Genomic DNA, 23,645 nt, shown 5'->3' on the forward strand with positions numbered 1-23,645 from the left:
TGTTTTGGATTTGAGAGCTTCACTGCGTCCGAGATCAGTCCATGGCTGCCGTGGGCATTCTCTGACTGTGTCCGCACAGAGACTTAGAGATGAAATTAGAGACATCAATGAGCGGAAATGCGCGGTCACATTCATCAGGTAAATTGTTGCGTTTGTGCAATGCAAATCACTCAGAATAAACGAAAGCATGGGGCTGGAATTTTGTGCCAAGTGAAGGGCTTGCATAATTGTGCCATTTTAATAAGCTGCATGTGTAACGGTACAAAGGGGGAAAAAACTGTTAAGCCTTCGGTGTGCACTGAGTGGAACCCTGCTGTTTCTCAAGGCCATAAATGAATGATTAATTTCAGAGCGAATTCTCTGCATAATTCCCCAGGTCAATGATCTCCATTTCATCAGCGTCGTATACATATGCATATGCAGGTGTTTGTGGAGTATAACCTTCTAAGACACCGATTGCTCCGCATAGTGCTGACAGGTCAAGTCGCTGCAAAAAGCTCAATTCCCCAACGATGGGTACTTTTGTGGCAGCCTCCAGCTACACGGACTGATAAAACGGCACCTTGTCAAAGTCGAACCGTCACCATCATTCTTATTCAGGGCAGAGGGTGGGTGTGCAGTGGGAGTGGCAGCTCCCAAAATGTGATATTCTGTTCTCTGTCTGATCACGATTCGCAGCTCCTGGAGGTGTGTGTACCCTCAGTTATACTGCGGCGATCCCCTGCCGTTTCTCCCTCAGGGACCGGGGCTTTTATTAAGGACCTGCTCCCTTGCCGAACAACCAACGTCAATTAACGCCGGAGAGATTGGCAGGAAGCATCACGCTGTTCCTTCCACTCGACTTTGAAAAAATAAGATAAAAAAAAAGACAACTAGCAGCTTCTCTCTTGCTGGCAGACAGGAGGACCGCACCAGACGCTGTGGCCTTGTTCTCTCACTGTTCAAAGATGAGGAGCAGGAGATGCTAGGCAGGTGGCTAAAAATAACTCGGCGAGATGCGTAGATAAATTAATGATTAAGGTGGGAGCATTCGCGCAATATGTTTCTGCAGCGGAGTGTCGAGTTAAGGTGCGCGGCAGTGAGAGCAGCGGAGCCTCTTCCTCCATGATGCGGCTATGAAAGGCCCACGTGCCAGAGCGGCCTCTATCACTTCTGTGCCCTTCAGTCCCTACACTTCGACTCTTTCTCTATTTTATTTTACTCTTCACATCGACGTAAAGGTAACACTGATTTATATGCACAGTCAAGAGGGTAAATTGTATATTCACTTCAGCCGTAACCATGAGTGTTATGCTTCAGTGAGCGACTCAAAAATGAACTGCACACACACACACACACACACTGCATGGACAACAGCATGGCCATGACGCAAATATTTAAAATGGGTGATGTGTAAAAATGTATGTTGCAGAAGTTCCCCTGGATAAGGATGTGTGCAAAACAGATCAACAGATATGAGCAGAGGGCTCTGCTGGTATCTCACTGCTGGTCTGAAATCAGAGCCTGAACTCTGTGTTTGCCTGCAACACAAATCCCCCTGCCCTAGTGCCTAGATGTGTGCAGCCAGTAGACAAGTGCGGCTCTATCACGGTCAGTTTACGGGTCTCTGCAGGCAGCAGACCATGACCACACTTTCCCAATACCCTACCCCCCTCCCTTATCCTGCTTTCTTCCCCCTATCTCTTTGCTGTTCCATACCTGAACCATTCTGCTCCAAAATCTGGGGGTTCTGATGTTCCTTCACTTTGATGTCTACCCTATGCTTAATTTTTCATATTGCAACAGAGCCTTTTTGTGCCTGAATGAGACTGATACCTCTCTCACCAGCACTCTTTCTCTTACACTCACTGCTGTATGTTGCTCATAGGGGCATGCAGTGAAGAAAATATGGCAGAGGCACGTTTCTCGGTAATCACCACATTGTGTTTACTCATATGCTTTTTTTGAAACCCCAGGCTCCTGTCTCCCTATGTCACTAGTCACTTTACATGGTACTGTATGTGTGATTCAGAGCTGTCTCGTCTCTCAAGGCTTTGATAAATGGCACCCCCCCCACCACTCTTTCACAGTGACTCACTCTATAGTCACTGTCACTTACAATAAGGTAATCACAATATTATCATTATAGCAAATGGCCCTTCAGATCAAACAGAACCCTGTGAATTTATATGCTATATAAATCCAGCAGTGAAGCCTGTAGAAAACAGTGCGGTTGTAGAACTGCCTAATTCCTTCATAGTGTGATTCTTTCAGTACAACAGAAGAGTAAAATCAACCCTCTCCCCAACACACACACACACACACACACACATACATTCATCTTCATGTACTGAGGTATGGTCAAGCCCTAGGTCAACATTCTGCTGAAGAAGTCACTCCAAATGATCTTCAAGAATGTCACAAACAGTGACAAAGTCACTGATTTCATTTCTTCTGTGAGGAAACAGAAGTCCGCTGTAGGCATGTGCTGACCCACCCCATCTGTTCTTGGTACGGACAGGAATTTGATTTATAGGTCAGCGATGAGCTCAATGCCTCTGACAGGACCACAGGGCCTTCGTGTGCAGACAATCACATACACACACACACACACACACACACGCGCGCACACACGCGCACACACGCGCACACATACACATACCCTCCACATAATGAGTCCTGAAGCCATTTGCCACCCCATTCAACCTTTTTTCTTGGATGGTAGTTTATGTAAATGAAGATAACTACTCAGGGAGAACAGGGAGACGGTGCAAGAGGGATCAAAGGAGAAAAAAACGGACAGTGAAATGTAGGGAACGAGATCCTTATTGAGCGAGCAGCGTCAAAACGTACGTAATGACCCATGGATAGGTACAGGTAACCAATCAAAGAGGAGTAAGACTGGGCCTATCTGAGGACAGGCCTGCTGGGAGAGACCAATCAGACAGGAGCGATCATTAACATGGGAGGGAGCGAGGCAGACGGTGCTGTTGTCAAGTGTTTTTTTATGTCACTTTATTGCCTTGGCACTGCACATTATATATGCATGCCTGTAAAAAAGGTTCCCAGCGGGGACCTCAGACGCAGAGGCAAGAACTGAGGCCAGTGACAGAGCAGCGCTAATGACGGCAGCCAGTGCCAAATAGCTGCTTGCTGGATCTGTCCCTTCCTGTCACATCTGCCCGCCTGCTTATCACCTCGTACCTGCCAGCCTCTTAGCCTGCCATTGCTGCCCAGTCTCCAAACACGCGCATCTCTGTGAGAGGGAGAACGGGAGACAGAGCAGCACAGTAATTATCCTTGAAGAAAGAAAATCAATAATTTAATTAGAGGAGAACGGAGAAATTTGGGAGCGGCAAGATACACTGGACACTGGAGCGCCAGCAGTGTGGCTGCAGCTGCACCTTTTGAGTGAGGGCTGCAGTTCTGTCAATGGGTAGGCTCTATCGCTACGCTTCCCCCTCACTCCCCCCCCCCCCCCACCAGTGGTTAGTTCTGTCACCCCAAAGAGGTGCAGGGAGACAGGTGAACTGCACTGCAGGGGGGGGGAAACTGATTCTATCTTTGAGTGTGAAGCCACATCGCGCCCAGGGGACGGAGTGGGGAAATGAGCTCTGAATGGGGTTTTCATCGTCTCGTCTAGGAGTGCCTCCTACCCAAGGGCCCAACTTAAAGGCATGACAGATTATCCCAGAGCCTGTGGAAATGGGTGGAGAAACAACTGGTCTTTCAGATGGAGTTGTATCATGGCTGCCATCAGCCACTCATTATATTTCCACATCCTCTTCCAACCGTCGGGATGAGTCGCTATGTCCACAGACTGACAGCTTTCAGTTACATCCCCTGTCTGTCTCTGAAAATGCAGCACAGCAGCCTGAACACAACATGGTTATGGGTACTACAGCAACCCTGAAACACAGCACTGCTCAGATGCTGATAACAAAGATCATATCTCTTCAGTGGTGCCTCACAGATTTATCCAGTTCTATTAATCTCTCCACAAATGTCTCAATCCATCATTATCTGCGCATTTTGTTACATCTTATCATCTGATATCCACACTTCCCCTTCCTCCAACTCTTCTCTCTGTCTGCTTCTCCCTCTCCAACCTGTCATCTTATTTCTCCTCTGCTGTAAGGACTGTCATTGCCATTGTATCAGTGAAGCTGCTTTAAAATCTGGCTAAAGTATCTGAGTTGCTTTATGGGCACGGAGAAATTATAAATTAAGCGCTGTCAAAAAGATGTGATTTGAGAACAATAAATTAAAATTAAAGTTTATTTTGAATTTGTCTTTGGTGGAGCCTGCACTAAATGAGGAATACATCTCTGCTATCACAAATTGGATTTGCCAACGAAAATTCACAATATTCAAAGGTAAGCTCAAGCGCATTTCCAAATGCATCAAGGCTGCATGTACATAACTATACCTACACATCCCACTGTCACAGTTAAAGGCACAAATTTTACAGTATGCAACGGACAGCATTTTACTAGAGGACATATGAGAAAACCAACATTGCTCTACTGTTAGAAAAAAAACTGTTCACGTGACACATGAAATATCCATGTGCAGCACTGTAAACAGAAAGGGCTGAGATCTGCTTTTCAGAGCTCTGCATAAATATTAGGCTTGCACATAAAATCAACTTTAGTAACTTTAAAGGAATACTTAATGGGCACCATTTACAAATCCCCCTCCTAGTTATAGCACTTTATATATCCCAGTTATACATATGAATAATATGAAAGATTGTATATCTATGTGAGGACAAAGGTGCATGGTGAAGCTGTCCCCAGGAAACAGCGCTTAATTGCAAAAATGTGCACTGCAATCCTTTGGTAAACTTGTCCCTGTGTGTCCTGAGATTTGTCAGAACACTTAGGGTTTGATATAGGGGTTTAACAGTTAGGGCTTGTTTCATTTTTTTCTATTTCAATTTACTACTGTTTCTGCAAATCGGGTGAGTGCAGTGTTTTTTAAAAAGGCAAAACACAAGTGCAAGTAAGTACGTGGTGTGTAAGTGCTGCATGGACACATTTCATGCATTCAAAAAATTAAGACAAAAAATAACAACGCATTGCATTTGTTAATTAACATCTAAACTTCTCACTCATCAAGTCTGCTGCTCCTGTTCTGTTAAAAAGAATCATTACAGTCTGCAGTCTGCATGAGAAAGCAATGTATAGCCACAATCACAGCCAAACCAATTTGGATAAATGTTAATGTAACTTGAACCTGTCTGTCCAAACCGTTTAGGTTTAGGTTTAGGTTTTCTCCTTTGTTTTGCAGCTTTATTTGCTGCCCCACTGAAATCATAAGTCTCAGTTTTGGAGATGGGAGCTCTGCAATGATCATCAAATTTGGCCTATTGTCATTGTTTAGAGAATACCTAAATTTAGATTTCACTCTGTTCTTCTTCACACCTCCTTTTCAAAGCGGCATTGTGACTCCACTTGCATGGCTAATTAACGTGGAGGTTTTGGAACACTGACAAGCGAATTCCCCAGCTGTACAGAGATGGCAGACCGAGCAACTCACTTTGCTGTCCCAGTCTAGGTATTGCTGTGCCTTCTGGTTTGACTGGAACTTGACTGGGAGACTGTGCTGCCCCATGCTGGCGCTCTTTCAGCCAGCAGCACTGCTAAAATCCACTGCTTGCTGCTTAACACCTTTTGCCTAAAGAAGGAATGGTCTGCAAGAGTTTTCTCTAACCTGTGGTGCACTCCTTTTAGTTTTAAGCAAAAAAAAAAAAATCAAGCCACACCAGCATGCACTTCAACCTTCCGTACCAATCAAATAATCAGTTTCTTGGGACATTTCAATCTGAGATGGCACTTCAGAAGCATTTAGCATTTACCACCAGGAGAGACAATCATTTCACATTATAAATGTTGACATGCATAAAATTCAATGCTCTGACCCCCAGGTATAATTAACAATTTTAAGGAGTCTGTTTTTTTAGGATGTGATGAAAAAACAGTCTGTAGCTTTAATGCATGATGCATACTGTCATACAACAATGATTATTTTTCATATGGAAATGACCTGAAGATCTTGTACAATGTTTTTTTTAAATATTAATATTAGCATGATATGAAATTATTTGATCTTTTGGCCACCACCCCATTGCAAAATAAGTCCGTAAACACCACGTTTGAAACTTCCACCTGCTTAGGAAAAATGCCTAAAGGGAAGTCCTGGTTAGTTATTGTTATTCCTCATGTAGGCTCTCATGGACAGGTCAAAGAGAAAACAGATTGCTAATTGGGAATACATGAGGTGACAACAATGTCAGTCAAAATTTTCATTATCATAGTAATATTACAAGAGAAATTAATGTCTTGTTTACAGTAGCCTGGCTTCAGCTACATAATAATTAGATTTTGCAGAGGCCACATTACCTCCTAAACACAGCTCAGCCCAACCCAGCAATGGCTTTTTCATTTTCTTTGAAAACAGCTACCGTAGGAAAGGGTAAGGAAAGGTATAGGAGACACATTGGAAAAGTGTTATTTTTATTGACTCGTACTGTAATGAATTAGCTTTTGCCAGCTGCTTGCGAGGGTAAAGAGCTCCCTAATAGCTGCATTGAACGGTTGTGCTGATTAAATGATCCCATCTAGGGGTGTACTGCTTGGTTTGCAGATAAAGAACTGAGTTACAGACGTAATGCGCTGTTTATTTTTGATAAGCGACATGCTGTCAGGGAATGGTCTCTCCTTAAAATATTGATGTATCCAATGAATTACTTTAATAATAAGCCCTGTATTTCCAAAATCTACAGTGAAATATATAAATACATAATATACAATGTTGCCATTAAAGACCATGTGCTTTATAATGTGAGCAATTGCGGTGGTTCCATGCTGAAAATCAAGCCCTGGATTATGCTGTGCTAAGAACTCTTGACCAGCGAATGTGCTAGGTAGTCCCTTAATGTACTCTTTCTCACATCAGTTCATTCATCCTCCTGGTGTTTAAGCAGAACGGTCTGGTATGCAGTTCAGTAGATCTATTCAAACAATGCCATAACAACATAAATGCATAAATAAATATGTCCATTAAGTGATTTATGCATGCATCCTGGACAGAACAGTTTCGCTTAGGCCTGTGACACATCAAGTATATCTTAGCAGTACAACTCAAAATTACTCTCCCATTTCTGGTCTGATCACTTTTCTTAATTCCCATACTCCATGTCAATAGTAAGTTGATTCCTTCATTGGTTGAACACACAGCTGGAAAGTGATCATCTCCAGTTCATGCAAAAAAATCTTTTCTTATTCATGTTATTTAAAAAGCCCCCCCCCAACAGTATCAGTAAAGAACAACAAATTCTGTTTAAAAATGAATAGTGACAGCTCCAGATTACACATTACAGCTTGCATTACACTCTCTGGACATGGCCACCCAGAATAGTAACCATTTCTTACAGGCAGAAACACCTCTCAGACAGCTCTCCTTATTGTATCTGTCTTCCTTGATGACAGCCTTGGCCCCTGGCAGTTAATGAAGCCCTCATGACTGTGTTCAATGGGGAGAGATTCTCTCCACACATGCTGGAGGCCCCAGGCATCACAACCGGGATTAAATAAATCTGTTGGGAGCCGGGCCAGTCTCCACAGGTGCTGGAGAGATCCCTGATCCCCGAGTGTGCCTTCACAAAGCTAGAGAGCAAAAGGTTCAGAGTCATAGGCCAGTTTCCCTAACAGACATTCTCAGTGTCCATGAAAGGGCTACTGCATTTATGCACGGGATCTGTACTCAACGCATTTTGTGCCTTTCTGACACGGGTGCTACTGTACATTACCGTAATTGCGCGCTTTCGTACAAACATATTAATGCAAATACACGTTCTGACTGTTGTGACAACAAAGAAATTTCAAAGCACATCAAAGGAATCTTTTCTCTGTGCAGTCCTACTGACAGACTGTCAACTATAATGAATGCTGCTTACTAGCAGTCCCGCCTCCTGTTATACAGTTCTAACTGGGAACATTCAAGCCTGTACCATGCTGGCATGGTGCTGTTCAAAATGGTTGCTTGTGTTTTCTTTCAATTTCCATTCCAGCTGCGTCACTGACCCTCCCTACACCCCTTTATATCGATGCTTAATCAAGTGCAACTGAACTGTGCCTGTGAATTTCACAGGTTTATGTGAGCCCTTGCTAACTACATTTGACCATGTGAAATTTCCTTTTAAAATTATCGGACTGTGGAAACAGAAGGAGCGGAAGTGATTATGCTACAGCTTGTTGACAACGTTTTGGATACAACTCTGATGGGTGTTTCAGATCTCCTTCTGCCATACTGAAATTCAAGTTTGTTCTCGTGCAAGTTGGCAGCAACAAAATTATACATAATTAAATTGCAAGTGTGGCTTGACAACGAATTTGTTTAAAATGTGTTCATATCTGTCCATTTGAATAAATCAAGGATTTTGTGTTGGAGGTTCAATACTTTAATGAGTGAGGTTTCCCCAGCTGTGTACAAGTGTTTTGTGGTGGATGAGTACTGAATGTAACTCAGATTAAAACAAAAAGAAATGCATTCATTACAATTACAATCACACAGAATCGTCAAACACAATCAAAAAATATAATGTCAGAGCAAAGTAACGGTGGGTTTACATGTAAAATAAAAAGACTGATTGAGTCCTTCTTTCAGCAGCCACCATTTTGAGTAGCCTTGATGAGCATCAGCCTCTTAAGTGGAGACAGCTGAGCTCTTGCAGTGCCATTCCTACAGGTCCTCATTTAAAAGACAAGTAACTGTTTCATCTGTTCAAGAAGGCTGAGCGCCTTCTTTCTCTTTGGGTCCATCCTTAGGTTTGTGGACCTCCTGTTCTGATTCAGCCAGAGCAGGAGGAGATCACACATGGTGTGCTACAGTAAGTGTTAACCCTGGTTCTCTACATTGAGAAAATTGCTGCTGGAAATCTTCTCTTTTAATTTAGATGATAACCAACAAATATTCAATTAAATTAAAAAAAACTACAGGGCTCAGATGCAGTAAAGCCAGCCTGCCAATCTCGGCTGCCAATCTACTCCCCAAACACACACTCACACACACACACACACACACACACACACACGCACATACACACACACACATACACAAGCAAACATGTGCACATGCACACACGCATATACATGCACACACACACACACACACACACACACACACACACACACACTTACCGGGTCTCTTTTCATCTGCCTGTGGGGCACGTGGGCTGGCGCAATATCATGCAGCTTTTGGAACAGCCAGGCAGCCCATGCGCTACAGCTCATGTTTCTCTTTCCAATCAGTCAAATGGAACAAGTAAATCAGGACAATCCAGACAACTAATCACCATCCCGTCCACAACACTACCACACATGAGGCAGATTTTGGATACCTGCCACCTCTGAGGGGGAAAAAAAAAATCCTAAACTGAATCAAACATTAAGGCTGTCATTGTATTTACAGGGATAGCTTTGGATGCGCAGGGTCTCTTTTCATTTCAGCATTTCTCCTGTCGCAGTAGCTTCACAGGGCAATGTGCACAGAGGGCCGTCTGTGTAGTCTGCAAGCTCGCAAGATCCTATCAGAGCCAGTGATTACCATACACAAATTAGATTCACGCGCACAGACAAAATCAAAGACACAAGCACCTCATCTATATTCCGCTAAGAAATCTCGAATGCGCTGCTTCCACATCTGATTTTAAAAGCTCTGTATCAAATGAGATTCTCCCGTGTCTTTTATGTATTTTTTTTTTCAATCAATGGGCTGATATTAAATTAGAGCCGTATCATGCTTTTAATGGATCATCTCAGTTCAGTGTCAATAAGAGGATTCCCCTTCTGAGCCAGTGAATTTCCTAATTGATCCATAGCCGTAACATTCATAAACTTTTCACCTGGGGAAAGATAAGAAGATTTCAGCTCTGCTGCGGCAGGCTTGGGCACCGCTGTGCTTGAATGCTGGAATGCTGGGACGAAGCTAAAATAAGAGTAGTGTCAGAGCAGTGTGTTGCTTTGCTGCTCCGTTTTTAGCCAAGGAGCACTGCGTTTTAAAACCGCGGCGGAGCAACAAATCAAGAAATCACCTTGAGTCTGATGTGCTGAGGGGGGGATCAATACTTGAAAAAAACAACAATGCTGATTTGGATGAACTCTGTAATTTGGAGAACCTCTGGAGCCTATCCAAGGTAGCATTATTCTCTGCCCTACCACTGCTTTCTGTCATCTCACGACATATATATACATATATACTCTTCACTACAAACTACTGAATCTTCACCAGCTAATCCAAGCCAACATTAATGTTCATTTTGAAGAAGATGCCTTGAATAATTAGAAATAACAGTTCTAATATTGACAAAACTATTCATATCATACAAAAAAATGGCAAAAACACTTGCCACACTTGGCCTATGTGAAAATCTAAAACATATCAATGTCATATTATCACAGAAGAACTCAACAGAAATCTTTCTCCCCTCTTCTATGGTCAATCTGCTCAGAAAGCTCATAATGTGTCATGCAATGAATGCTTTTGATAAGGGGAATAATGCAACCTATGATTCTGGAAACCCGGGTGTGGCCAGGGTTCCGTTATACCATGCTTGGCACTACATGTGAAGTGCCGACAACCCGTCCCTACCGTTTTGGTCATTTTGGTGGTCCTGGTAATTTTTAAAAATTACACGGTTCACATGCAAATTGCAAGCAGGACAGCTGCTGTGGTGACATCTGCTGCAAGCATACCTGTCTAATCCTTCTGAGAGTCACCCAAATGTGGAAGCATTCAAGCCTGTACTGCATCATAGCCCTTCCTAATAAATCTAAAATGACAAGTAGTGCTATTTTCACCTGCCCAACTGCAAAATGTAACACGTCGACATTTATATATATATGAATGCAGTGTCCACTGCCTGTTCTTTAGCCAATCTGTTCTTCAGCCAAAAAGAGAATACACGTGTTGCATTCACCTGGGGATACAATCCAAAGTAGTAGTGCTCATAATCATTTTTTGTAAAAAGACCAATAAAGGATCACACAGATTGTAACTACTCCTCTACAAAAAGAAAAACAGTCAAAATATGCAATTTCATTCTGCATAGCTGTATACAACTGAACAAACTGAAAGTAAATTCATCATCAAAAAGTTGGCCATAACTGGCAAGCAATGGACAAATAGAGTCTATGTTAAAGAATGAACCTTCAATGGACCAATGGACAACAGCCAGTCAGTGCAGGCCTTGAAGATGGTGTGTTGGATGGTTGGCTCTGGGTAGATTTTGTCCCAAGACCTAAACCATGACCTCTTACCCCAGCCCTAATCCTTTCCACAACAATTTTATGCAAAGAGGTAAACCTCTTTGCACGGCCACAGCCACTACCTCAGGGTACTGTTTGTCTCCTCTGAACTCTGCAGCTACAGGCACAGTGAGTACAGGGGATTTTTTAATGGGGCATAATGTTAAATTTTTGAAACAAGGAAGCTCAGTTCAGTGTTCTGGTGTTCTAAGTGAGCACCGCTGTCTTTTTTTGTGATTATCAGTACATACCAGATGATGATCTTTGTTGACAGAAGGTATTTCTACTCTGGAAAAAAGCCACATAGTCCACTGGATGTGATCTTATTTATCTCAAAATGATCTCTGTTGAATAAAGTTAATCACTGAGTGCATCCTTCCCTCCCTGACTACACCACTTAAACTCTTCTTGTCCTCCTACCACCCCAAGAGTGTAATTCTTTTTAACACAAGATACTCAACTTGAAAACTTCCAATCAGCCCAATAAAATCCTGTAATTTATTTGTTATTGTCTGTTGTTGACAGATTCTGGTGATTAATCAGCTGCAGAGATGACCCTGCTTAGAATACAACAAAGCACTGTGTGGAACAGCCATGCTTGGACCAACTTTGTACTAAGCTGTCACTGAACCTCTGAGCCCTCCCAAACGCACAACTGTCCAGCCTACTTCAGACTTTCAACATGTCTCTGCTCAATGGAAACAGCCAAATGCCATTTGCTCTGCTAAATAAAAGCTTTATACAATAAGCTGAGTGCCGCACAAGGTTTTGTGGAGAGGCTAATGAGAAGTGAAGCCCTGAACCTCATGTATTAAACAGCTTCTTGCACTGAACTTCACTCTGTATCAGCCCATCATCTAAAGGTCCTGCGGTTCTCTGCTTCTTGAAAGGAACCGGGTGGGATAAACACATACACACTGCTCTTACATAAATGTTTGTGCTTGCAGTCCCTCTCACGCAGGATGAAAAAGGTATTACTCAAACCCGCATGACGTCAGACGGCCACCAAATAGATAGAGCTGCTGAAGTATCACATCTTTTGGTACATCTTTTACTGACAATAAAAAAAATGTTAAAAACACTGGGATTTGTTACGATCAAAATGCCTATTATTAAATACACGTGCAAAATATATAGCCTACTCTCTGTTGTTCCTTACCACATGGCCAACGTGAATGATGACGTAAGTGTGCAGACTTGGCAACATGCCAATTAGTATCATGGACACATTTAGCCACTCTTAATTGTCAGCGATTGTGCTTCAGTAGCGTTATGGGTCCAATGAGACAAAGAGTAACTGAAACGCAGTAGCAGATTGTGCTTTACTGAAAAAAAGACTGCATGCGTATCGACGATAACATGTAAATTCTTGCAATTCCTCCAATTTTTCATTTTCATCTGAACTGATGGAGGCGTGTTATTAATCAAAATTCATCTGAATAGCAATATCAATCGCACAAGTTGATTCAAAGGGGGGCTTCCACTATTCCCCTTGCTACAGTGCAGCGAGAAAATCAGTTTGGGGATAAGAAAATTTCGAAAAAAGGTCAAGAAAAACCAAAGGCATTTCTGTCTATAACGCTTTTCTGCCTTGAATTTTAACTGTATGATCAACCATTGGCTATATATTTCTGGACGTTAACGTATTTGTGATTGATCTGTCTGATATGCGATATCCATCAATTTAAGGACATCGGTTACAAACGAAAACGTTATTTTCTCTTATCTTCTCTTTAGAAACCGAGGGGAAATTCTCATCCAGCCGTAGTTACATTTTTATGGTCAGTTTACACAGGTGAATATCAACTGTGGTTAAGCACTTAATTTAATAGTTATGGCTCAAAGGCAGAACCGACAACCTCATGAGTAAAACCCACTTCCTTAAAGCCCCTTACCAGAAACTTTATATCAATGCTTTAGGTAGGACCCTCTCTCATTAATTCGAAAAACCCACATTCAATGCCAACCACACATGCCACTCCTCACACCCATCCTGTTGAACCCTTACCACACAACGGATAGGTATTGCATAAATCCCGTCAACGGTAACAGATAATTCGTTGCACGTGCATTTAAACCATTACTCTAGATTACAAATGACACATTTTACTTTGAAAGTATGTAAGATATTCTGCAGCATCGAACATGTAGCATTACAATCAGGATGTCTAACGGATAACTGTTCGCAATGCCGGGCGCTGTTTCATCATGCTACACTCTTCACCTTGTGTTCTGACGCAAATTTTTCACGGGGTTGTGAAATGGCTCGCTATTATTGTGTGGGGACTTGACTGTCGAAGCGCTTACGTTTCAAAAGACGAGGCAGGCTATTTGATTTGAATGATACAAAAAAACATTTTTCTTCTGATATTGACCGTTTGGATTGATGGGATAAATAAATAAATGTAGATTTAATTCTGGTGCACACAGAAGTTCAAAAAGGGTATTTTGTGAAAGTGGGTATTCTCAATAACAGAAGACAACTCAGTAGACTGCATTGTTTCATGCAGGAGCTCCTGTTATCTGTTCAAACTAATTTCTTCAGAGGCTTGCTGGAGCCATAATCAATGACACCACCTTGTCTGAAAACTTGTAAGTTAGGCTAAGCTTGCTTCCAGTTATTTACGCAATTCACTGCGTCCGTGCGTCTGGTCACTCGTGGTTTCTACACAGCTCCCCGCACACGCCTAAAATTGAAATTTTCCGCAATGCCAAGAACCGGTATAATGGAACACAATGCAACTGGGTAAAAATCACATGGACAGCTACTAATGAAGAGTGACGATGACCTCATACGATCCATGGCTCTATATCTGCTCACTTTTGCTGTTACTAGTCCAGCGAAATCACACTTTGCGGAAATTAATTTATTAATTAATTCCTTTTTAATACATTAATTTAACGTCGGCAGAGTATACTGCTATATTGTGTAGCCACACTGAAATAATGACAACTCTCTTTATAATGTTAAACGAACATTTTTGGAAACACGTCATATTACTGTGTTAATGTATTAATTTTCTGTACTGTACAGCTACAGTTACAGAGCGCTAGCGGATCAGGTGAGGGCAAATAGAGTGTGTAGGTCCCCTCTTACCTTAGACTCAGGCTGAACGGACACAGTTCCCGGCGACCGCTGGAAGTCCCGGTTCTGCGGCTCATTCTCCTTTTCGTTGTTTTCCGTCATCTTCAATTTTAACGGGATGAACTGTGATTTCACTGGTGCAAGCTGGGGTCGATGGTCAAAGCTAAACGCTGTCGTTGTATTCCCACTCTATTTGCACTCGGCATCGTAACGTCTACGAATCTACTCCAACAGCTTCATTCTTCACAATCCGTTTGTACACAAATCATGCTACATCAACCAAAATCCTGTTGCCCAAACTGTCAACAATTACGCTGTATGAATGGAGACTAAAATGAGGTTTTAATTCAGGATATTCCTGAAAAAAAGCTATGCAATGCAACTGATTCAGTCGTCTTTAAACACAAGCATCACTATTTGCAAAGCAGTCACTTTTTGTTCACGAGCACACGCCGCCACTGAAGATTACTATAATCCGAATATCGACTATGGCAAACAGAAAACGGAAACGACTCTCCTTTAAAAAAAAGTTAATATAAATTGTGATGTTTTGGTTTTCTAAACCCAAAAGACTCCGTTACATGACAATCTTCGTTTCTGAGGTAATACTGGCAAACTGAAGTCAACAAATATTCGTAATTGCCAGATGCCTCGATTGCGTCTGTAGCTCCTAGTCAGGGACTTCACTGAAGTACTCGTGTAGCGGATCTGCTATCACTTGCGCGCCTTTACAACGTGTTTGATTTAACCTAACGCCTGGCTATGCCTCATTGTACTCCCCGAATGCCTGATTGGATCGGGCTCCCTCTGGGACGTAAGTAGTGACGTAGTTCAAAGCGAAGACTGGCTTAGGCTGGAAGACGTAAAAACTAAGAGGCGGGGCAAAGGCTCAGGTATGTGTTTTGGTTCGAATTTAAGGTGGACTAAAACAAATGTATCAGGTTTGTAATGGGTTTGTTGTTTCTTGATCTTGATTCTGTAAAAATACCAATGGCAATATCGTACCCTAAATTATCCCACGTATGTGGTATATAATACATAGTTATATAATGGCGAAACTACGTTAACTTGAAAGTTGTATTAGGCATTTTTGGTAACCCGACTGACACATTGTACAAATCCTTCCACGCGGAAGTCACTCTAGGCATATTCTCACATTATTGCTACAATCCTGTCCTGGTATACAAATATGTTTCCAAGTACTCCGCCGTTTCAGCACCACAGATCTGGACAGCACCCATATTTCTCTATGCTCAGCTGTGCGGCAAGTTACATTTAGTGATGCCAATTTTATGTAATTACCACCCTGCCACCAGAGGCCAATTTCTTTTCTAACCTTCCTTGTGAGGGAAACAATTCCCTATGCAGTTTGCAGTCGCGAGGATCTTCCGAGAGAAATGATTGGATAGCATTACCATCACAGGCCCTATGAACAGAACTCTGTTTCGTACGTAATCGCATCCCCCGCTCCAAGGGGTGCTTTAAATATGCACCAAATGACTCAATGTTGCGCTAAGTATAGAAGCTATTGAATCGAACTCAGGGGAAGAGTGAGGCATTTTAAACACAAACATGATCCGGATGTACCGAACTTTATACGGGATACATCTCTACGTTCAAAACAATTATTTTTATAAGGCGAGAAGCTGTGGCAAATACATTTATATAAGCATTTACACTCATAATTTAGATCCAATTCAGTTCAATTCACACCTTTATTTATCCCCGACTTTTTATTATGCATTTATTTTTTCTTTCACACCTGAATGTGTTTGCAATGCCGACAGGTAATAGATTGATGAAGATTGCTCTGTAGCAGGTGAGCTTTCATTAATCTCCCAAGCCTGATGTGAGCGAAGCCCCGTTTGTTTCAGCTTCCTTTTGATTGACAGTCACCATAAATTATAGTGGCTCAGATGGGGCTGCATCCAGATGTCTTGACAACAATAACAAATAATCATTATCCATATAATAATGATTGTGTGGCGAGAGAGCTTCCACAAAAAAAGCAGACCCGAACAAATGAAAACTGAAATGTGTAATTTTTATAATCTGCAATGATGTTTATGACTGAAATGTTAATGTTTATTTATTTTTTATTACTATTATTATTATTATTGATTCATAGTAGAGAAATCTAGTACCAGGTTTATGAATAGATCCAGGTAATTGCATTAAATAAACAGCTTTTTGTCACACTCATCTGCTACTGTATATGATGTTCAAACTGACCTTATTTAAACCCCAGAACAGCTCTTAAAGTTGGCAGTGTAACTTAACCTGAGTGTAAAGTCTCTTGCTTGTAGTGGTGCAATATTGCCTAAAGTTATATATGGTGAGAGCCATGCAGTTTGACTCCATGTCACACCATAGGCATGTGGACATATGTGTGCAGACACATAAAGCTGACAGTTGAAAGTGCTAGCTGGCTCAAAAACAACATTCTGTCAACTGTCAATTGGCTTTTGGTGTGTTCCGACAAGGCCCATGAGGCTGTCTTATATGCCAGTGGGAACCTGCAGTTATTTTGGCCAAAAGAATACATTTTCAGTTATGCCGTTATGAGTGACATTATTAAGTGTCAAGGAAGACTGAGAACAAAGAACCTCTGCAGGCTTTAAACAGACAGTGGCTATCTTTGTAGTACATATAGAGGACTAAGCTCCTAGTGGTAACCTTAGCTACTAGTGACTTGTGCCAATGGCTTATTCAGAAGTTACATCACCTGTAGATTGTACATTTCAAGATAACTGTAAATTAACAAGACATGCCTGTGTAATTCATGGCTACTACCTGGTCCTTGAAGATGGCATTGCATATTTTGTATCTGTGAGCAATGTGAGTTCTTCTATGTTCTGTTACGTTTGAGTTCTGTTATGTTTAACAGTTATGTTAGGACTAAATTGAGTTCATAACCCACAGGCATGATAAAATCAACAAACAAAACAAAAGTCCTAGTCAAAAAGACAAATAAGGATGAATCTCTATCATGTGACATTGTAAAAATATGACAACTTGACATGACAATAAAGAATACCAGACAACTTTCATATTCGTGTTTGTGTGTGTGTGTTTGTGTGTGTGTGCACATGTGTGTGAGGATGTGCATTTTGTAGTGTCATTAAATTTGAACCACTGGATATGTTAGTGGACAGAGGGGAAGAAGAAGGGTTTGGTTTATATTACTAGTGTGGGTGAGTGCTGAGCTTGGGGAACAGAAAACAAGGCTGTTACATAAAAGGCATGTTTTATTAACTGTGTATGAATGCACTTCTGTCAGTGTGCTCTCTTCCGATTCCTCATGCTAATAGAGATGGTTCTGTCACCCTGACACGGACTGCCATGGACAATTGTCACCTCATCCTCAGAAATAAGGCAGGGGAAAAAGCTTCTGCAAAATGTCTCCTGCTGTATTTTCTCACTTCAGGGAAATATGAGTTTGAATTAGTTGTTGACGATGTGTTGAGTGTGTGTGTTGTGTAGCTCTGTCAGATACAGCAGTGACACTACAGGAAAAGCAAAGGATTAGACAGCCAACCAAGGAAAATAAGCAGGCTGAAAGCCTTTGAAAATACCTCATCCTCTTCCCTAGCGCATTAGCATAACACCCTTCTCTCTGCCTCTCCTTCTCACACACTGTCTCTCTCTCAGGACCTTATCGCTTTACTGTGCTGTTATTTGTCCTCCAGGGTGAGATTTTTCTTTATTTATTTACTTACAAAGAAGCCATTTCACAACCAGGGGCATGCGAACAGACAGCAAGCGCCAGCATCCACTCGCTCCAGGCATCTTGAAAATTTAATGTCTTTTTTTGTTTGTCATCGCTCTGTGAGGGAAATCAGTTCTGCTGTGTGTGTTTGTAAGTATATGGTTGTGCTGTGGTGCTTGTCCCCATTTCACCACAGCATTCGCCACGTCATCGGCAACATGAAATGGAAGCTGATGAAGGATTTGGATGAATAACATCCCTTAGCACGCGGGTTTGACCAGTACTGCCAGTCTCTGAATCATCCAAGCATAACAGGAAGGGTTTTCAGGTGCCTCAGTGTTTGGAGGGGCTCTGGAATAGATTGTCTAATGCCTGTATGTTTACTCAGAGTCTGCAGTATCATACACTATGCATCATCCATATCAATGAATTAAATTGCTATTACTGGAGGGGTTTTGGGGAGGGTGAGTAACTGGTCTGAACCCCTAACTGCTCCAAAATGACATTTAAAACAGTCAGTCAGGACCATGAACAGAGATTTAAAGCACTTCCCGCTCTGGAAACAAGCTAATTTCATCCCTCCGTTTCATTAATTGCCAACGGGAGACTGTATCCCGCATTGGCGTGACAATTGTTTATTATTTCCCCCCATTATTTTCCAATTGATCCCTGGTGCCTGCAGCCCTGTAGTGGCTTGTAAAGAAAGGCTCGCCTCTTCGCTCATTACAGACACGCAGGCGCTCGGATGCAAATGAGAGCTTGCGGAGAACACAGAGGCATCTCCTGGCACAGCGATGGTTCAGGCGGCAACATGAGAGGACTGCTGTTGTGGCCTGCTGTCCTGACATGGCTGAAAACAAAACTGCTGATGTAAGGACATCACAATCACATGACTCATCAAGTCAGCTTCACACTTTCATTACTTTTTTAATAAAGAACATGTTGAAAATGTCTGAGAGAAAGTGGTCATAGTTCACGCTTAAAATCACTCCCATCGGATGACTTCCTCTGCTGGAGAGGAGAATTCAGCCCAGTTGAGCAAATCTGACTCTTTGTGCCATATCATATTTCCAAACACTCAGTATTCCCAAAAAGAGGAATGAAGTAGGCATATTATTTCTCATGGGTCAAAACAGGGACGTTGAGAGACTTTGGTTTTAGCATGTCCAGTCTTTTCACCCCTTAGTCTTGAGTTATTCTTTAACATTATTGTGACACTGACCCAAAGAACTAGCTTGCGGGGTTCAGAATAAATAACTATTTAAATTTATTAATAAAATAATAAATAAATTAAACTGAACGGCTCAACTGTATGTCATGCTGCTACAAAGATCTCTGCTTTACATCCTCCTTAGGGCAAGCTTGAAATTATGATTAAGTATTTAAAAAACGCACTTAGCTTGCTAATCAGAGAAGGGGCTTCATTTTTAATTTATTGCTTTGAAGTGTTTTTCACCGGCAGAATAGTCCATGTGGGATTTGGTGTCCCATTTCCACTGTCTGAGTGAGAATGTGTATGTGTGATAAATAGGGTGAGAAACAGAATGGAAGATGCACATATTTGCATCTGTACTTAATAGCATCTCATCTGTACTTATGATGTATCTCATAGATGCATGTGTACGACATTCAGTTTCTGTGAAAAAAATGCCGGTGTAAGCATGTTGTGTACTGCATATTTGTTTTTGGCAATATAATTGTCTTGGTGAATTATACAGACTGTTGAAATTATGCAGAATCCTCTCTCTGCCTGTGCAAGATCATTTCTTCTCATGAAGACTTTGTATTGTTTTGTGAGCCCTGAACTGACAGTCAAGACCACTGAAATAAAAATAGCCTCCATAAATAGGATTCAAGGCATTCAAATTAACCACTTCAGATAAACTGGGAAGAAATGGGGCTGTACAAACCACAAGGAGATATTTTAGTGGGCATGCTTTATGCTCTATGTCATTTTGAAATAAACACAAATTTAATGCCTTCTAAGTATAAGTAAACTCTGTTAAAAGGAGTCACATAAAAGCCATGACAATTATATTCTTATGTTTCATTTCAATTACAAATAAATTAATTAAATGAAAATTTGTTTTAAAGAATGTTTTTATTATCCAAATAAGATGTGTATTGGTAAATAGACCATACATACATACATACATACAGTATTTTAATACAAATCTTTTTGAAATAAAATGCCAGTAGTAATATGACTCGCATATATCATTCAAGTGTCTTTGTATGGATTGCTGCCACTGTGTGGTCCAGAACACTCTGTGTCAAAAAATGGCTTAAACTAAATTCTTTAAAACATGAAATAATTATTTGACTTGCCTTAATTATCATTGTGTCTCTAATAGCTGACATTGTGTAGGTTCCAGTGGCATGGCATAGTCAATGTTTGGATAGAAATTTGTCCAAAATATCAAGTGCAGCCTTAATCACTGGTGTCTTTCTGTTTTACAGTCATTTCCTGGCTCCCTCATTCTTATAGCAATATAGACATAGGTTACATCCCATGAAGCACAAGGCAGATGTCAGATTATCACCTCCCACTACAGTGCATGATGGGAGATATATTAATTTCAGAATACCCTACAATCCCCAAGTGTCCATTCAGGGTTTTTTTGTTGAAGGTGTGTGTAGTTGTTCCAAGTTCCTTTGCTTGTTTACAGCACAATTGTTGTATGTTTTAAAACCTTCAAAGATTGGAAAACACTGTCACCAGAGATGGGCCTTGAGTCAAGATCAGATTTTCAGTTTTAGTTGACCTTGCTCTTTCTCTTATGCTCACTCACCCTCCACCTCTTTCAGCAGTGACCCCACTCCCTCTGCAAGCTTAGCCTAATGGCTCCTGGAGCGCTGAGCTCAGCAGGTTGTGGCTCTCCATTAGCCAGGAACTGCTGGGGGATACCACACTCAGAGAGGAGAAAGCAGCCTTGGAGTTACATGTCCTATGCCTATACTGTGTGTGTGTGTGTGTTTGAGCGTGATGGAGATGTTACCACTTAAAATGGCAGTTAAAACAGAATCGATTACATCTCTCTTGTTTTGTTGCCTTTTAATCCGTTTACCATCATTATGGGAAATGGTTTGTTCATTCCACTGTTTTCATATACACAGTTCTGTAGTCTGAGCCATCACAAAATATGTGAACACCCCAATGGTCATATTCATTTATTCATAAATACAAGATGTACACCAAACTTCATCAACAGTGATAGAAGTATCAAATTGATCAAAATCTTTGAAACAAACTAATATAAAATAGCATGTTTTTACGAATTATGTGCTTACAAAAATCAGATGAAATAGACAAATATATTTTTAACTCCACCTATTAAAAAAGCTGTATTTGCAAAAAAAAAACAAAAAAACATGAAAAATAAAATTACATAGCTAACATTTTCATGCACTGGTCCTTGTGCTGAGTATGGAATTGTGTAAGTGGAGTGACATCAGAGCACAATAACAAGCTCCCGAGAGGGACGAGCACTACAAGGCCAACACTGACAAACTGAGACAGAGGGGGAAGAGAGAGAGACCTAGATAGCACAGCGCAACCACATTTGCTCTACAAATACGACAGTGTGCTATATTTAGCTCTACTATTAGATTTGGCTTCTGCTGCTTGGTAGGTAGGGAGGATCAGCTCGAGGAGGCTTGCGAAAGTGTCTCGGTATATACATGCATGTTTGTGTGTGTGCCGTTTATCCTTTTAGGTAATCATTAAAGCGCTCAAGGCGTCTTACATCACTACAATCACACACCTTATGCAAAATTAAGGCGTTTTATTTAGGAGGTCTTTTGAGGCTTGCAAATGATTTGAATGCACAGTCATCCTCCTTTGGCCATTCAAGCATCCTTTGGTTATTCTTCTACTCCTGGCTGTCTGTCACGTTAAATTCAGTCCGTTGTTGTACGAGCTCGTGTATTTCGCATCATGTCCTGAAATGAAACGGGGCTCTGGGCATCGGGGAGCCACACACACAAAGCTGCTGTGGAGGCGTGCGATAGTGCCACAGACTGAGAGATATTTGACATGCAGAGAGAGTGCACCACCGCCGCTGCTGACTCAAGGCCAGGGGATTACCAGGATGACGACAGGGGGGGACGCATCCCTGATGAAGAATTAACGGATGACCACGCAGAAAAGCCGCCGCATCAAAATATCAGTTCCAGGGCCAGTGCCCGCAACATTCGGCTGACCTGCTATTCCAGAGTGGGCACACCTGTATGCGTGCACGGGTGTGCTAGTCAATGTGCGCGTTTCACCAGAAACTATCCTTCAATAGATGATCACAAAATTTGAATGAAATGTCTACTGGTTGTCTGTAATTATCCAACTGATGTTTTTATTTCGCAACAGTATATTGTGTTGCTCCAATTGCAGTTTCCCGTGTGAACATACCCCAGCTGTGGAGAAGGGTTGAGGAGTGCCGTCTGACCAGTTCCATCTAAGTCCCCCAGTGAAGACAGACCAAACAACGTCACATCCATTACTGGAAATAACCTCAAGCATCATAAGAGACCAAAGCACATCTCATTTTTTCCTTTCATCTTAAAGTCTTTTGTTTTTTTAGAATACTGCTCTAACACAAATTGAGAGAAATAAGAGAGAAACATGAAAAGGGAGGATTTGAAAGAGTGTTGCTTTTGTTTTGCCAGTGGAGGGTGAATTGAGGCTGTGTGGGATCCCAGAAACTCTGCCGAGGCCCTGGGGGAAGGACAGGAAGCAGGGATTAAGAGCAGAGAAGACTGGTGTAGGAACGGCTCGTCATTGTCACCCACCACTGAAGAATAAAGGTTAAGAAGTTTTGTAAATGTAACAAGTGCCACCAGTCAGCATCTGTAAAATTCCCCTCTGTTCTCTTGACTTGCCTTTTTTTAGCTGCATTTTGAAAAGCCTGCAGTTTTCCAGCAGTAATCTGCAGGGACTGTGTGATTGCTGGCGTTTGTCAGCAGCACTGTGTGTAATAATATGCTTTGAGACTACGCAATCCGAGTCTGAAAACACGCTCCCCTCCTCCCAAAAAAGCTTAACTTAACACCATAAAGCTTAACTAACACGCAAATTACCCACAGTGATGTTCCCTTATCCAGGCAATGAGCTTGGAAGACATGCAGACTTCACTTTCCCCTCAAATGGCTTATGAGGCAAAAGTAAAGTTTTAATATGGAATGCATAGAGAGATGGGAGTAGTGCTTGGAGCAGATCTTTTGCCACAAAGAAGAATGATATTATCATTCAAAGAGCAGCAGTAGAAGAGTATTTTGTCAATATATTCATTATGAAATGATACATGTTGTCTTGCTCTTGGATTGCCGATGCTGGCATGCTTCTGTAACCACAGGCTTGACACAAACTGACTGATAGTTATCTTGCAGCTCCCCTACTTCTTAATGCAACAAACACACACACACACACAACTCAACCACTTGATTTAAAGTGCACTACCATGCTGCAAAATGCAATATTGATAATTCTGTAGGAGAGTGTGGAAATATTGTAAGAGAGCGCCGACGGTGTATTCAGTCAAGATAAGAATAAGCCACGGTGATGTAAGGC

At 41.6% G+C, this 23,645-nt stretch overlaps 1 protein-coding gene across 1 annotated transcript in view; it reads right to left on the reverse strand.

Moving 5' to 3' along the window:
* Positions 1–14,719, reverse strand: part of LOC118790167 (SH3 and cysteine-rich domain-containing protein 2-like) — a 30,760-nt gene extending 16,041 nt beyond the window's left edge. The window contains exon 1 of the mRNA XM_036547029.1: positions 14,386–14,719. Coding sequence (XP_036402922.1) covers positions 14,386–14,475 — 90 coding nt within the window. The 5' untranslated portion in view covers positions 14,476–14,719. The remainder of the gene's footprint in view (positions 1–14,385) is intronic.
* Positions 14,720–23,645: the final 8,926 nt, after the last annotated feature.

The sequence above is a fragment of the Megalops cyprinoides genome, chromosome 1 (genome assembly GCF_013368585.1).
Source record: "Megalops cyprinoides isolate fMegCyp1 chromosome 1, fMegCyp1.pri, whole genome shotgun sequence".
Classification (NCBI taxonomy): Eukaryota; Metazoa; Chordata; class Actinopteri; order Elopiformes; family Megalopidae; genus Megalops; species Megalops cyprinoides.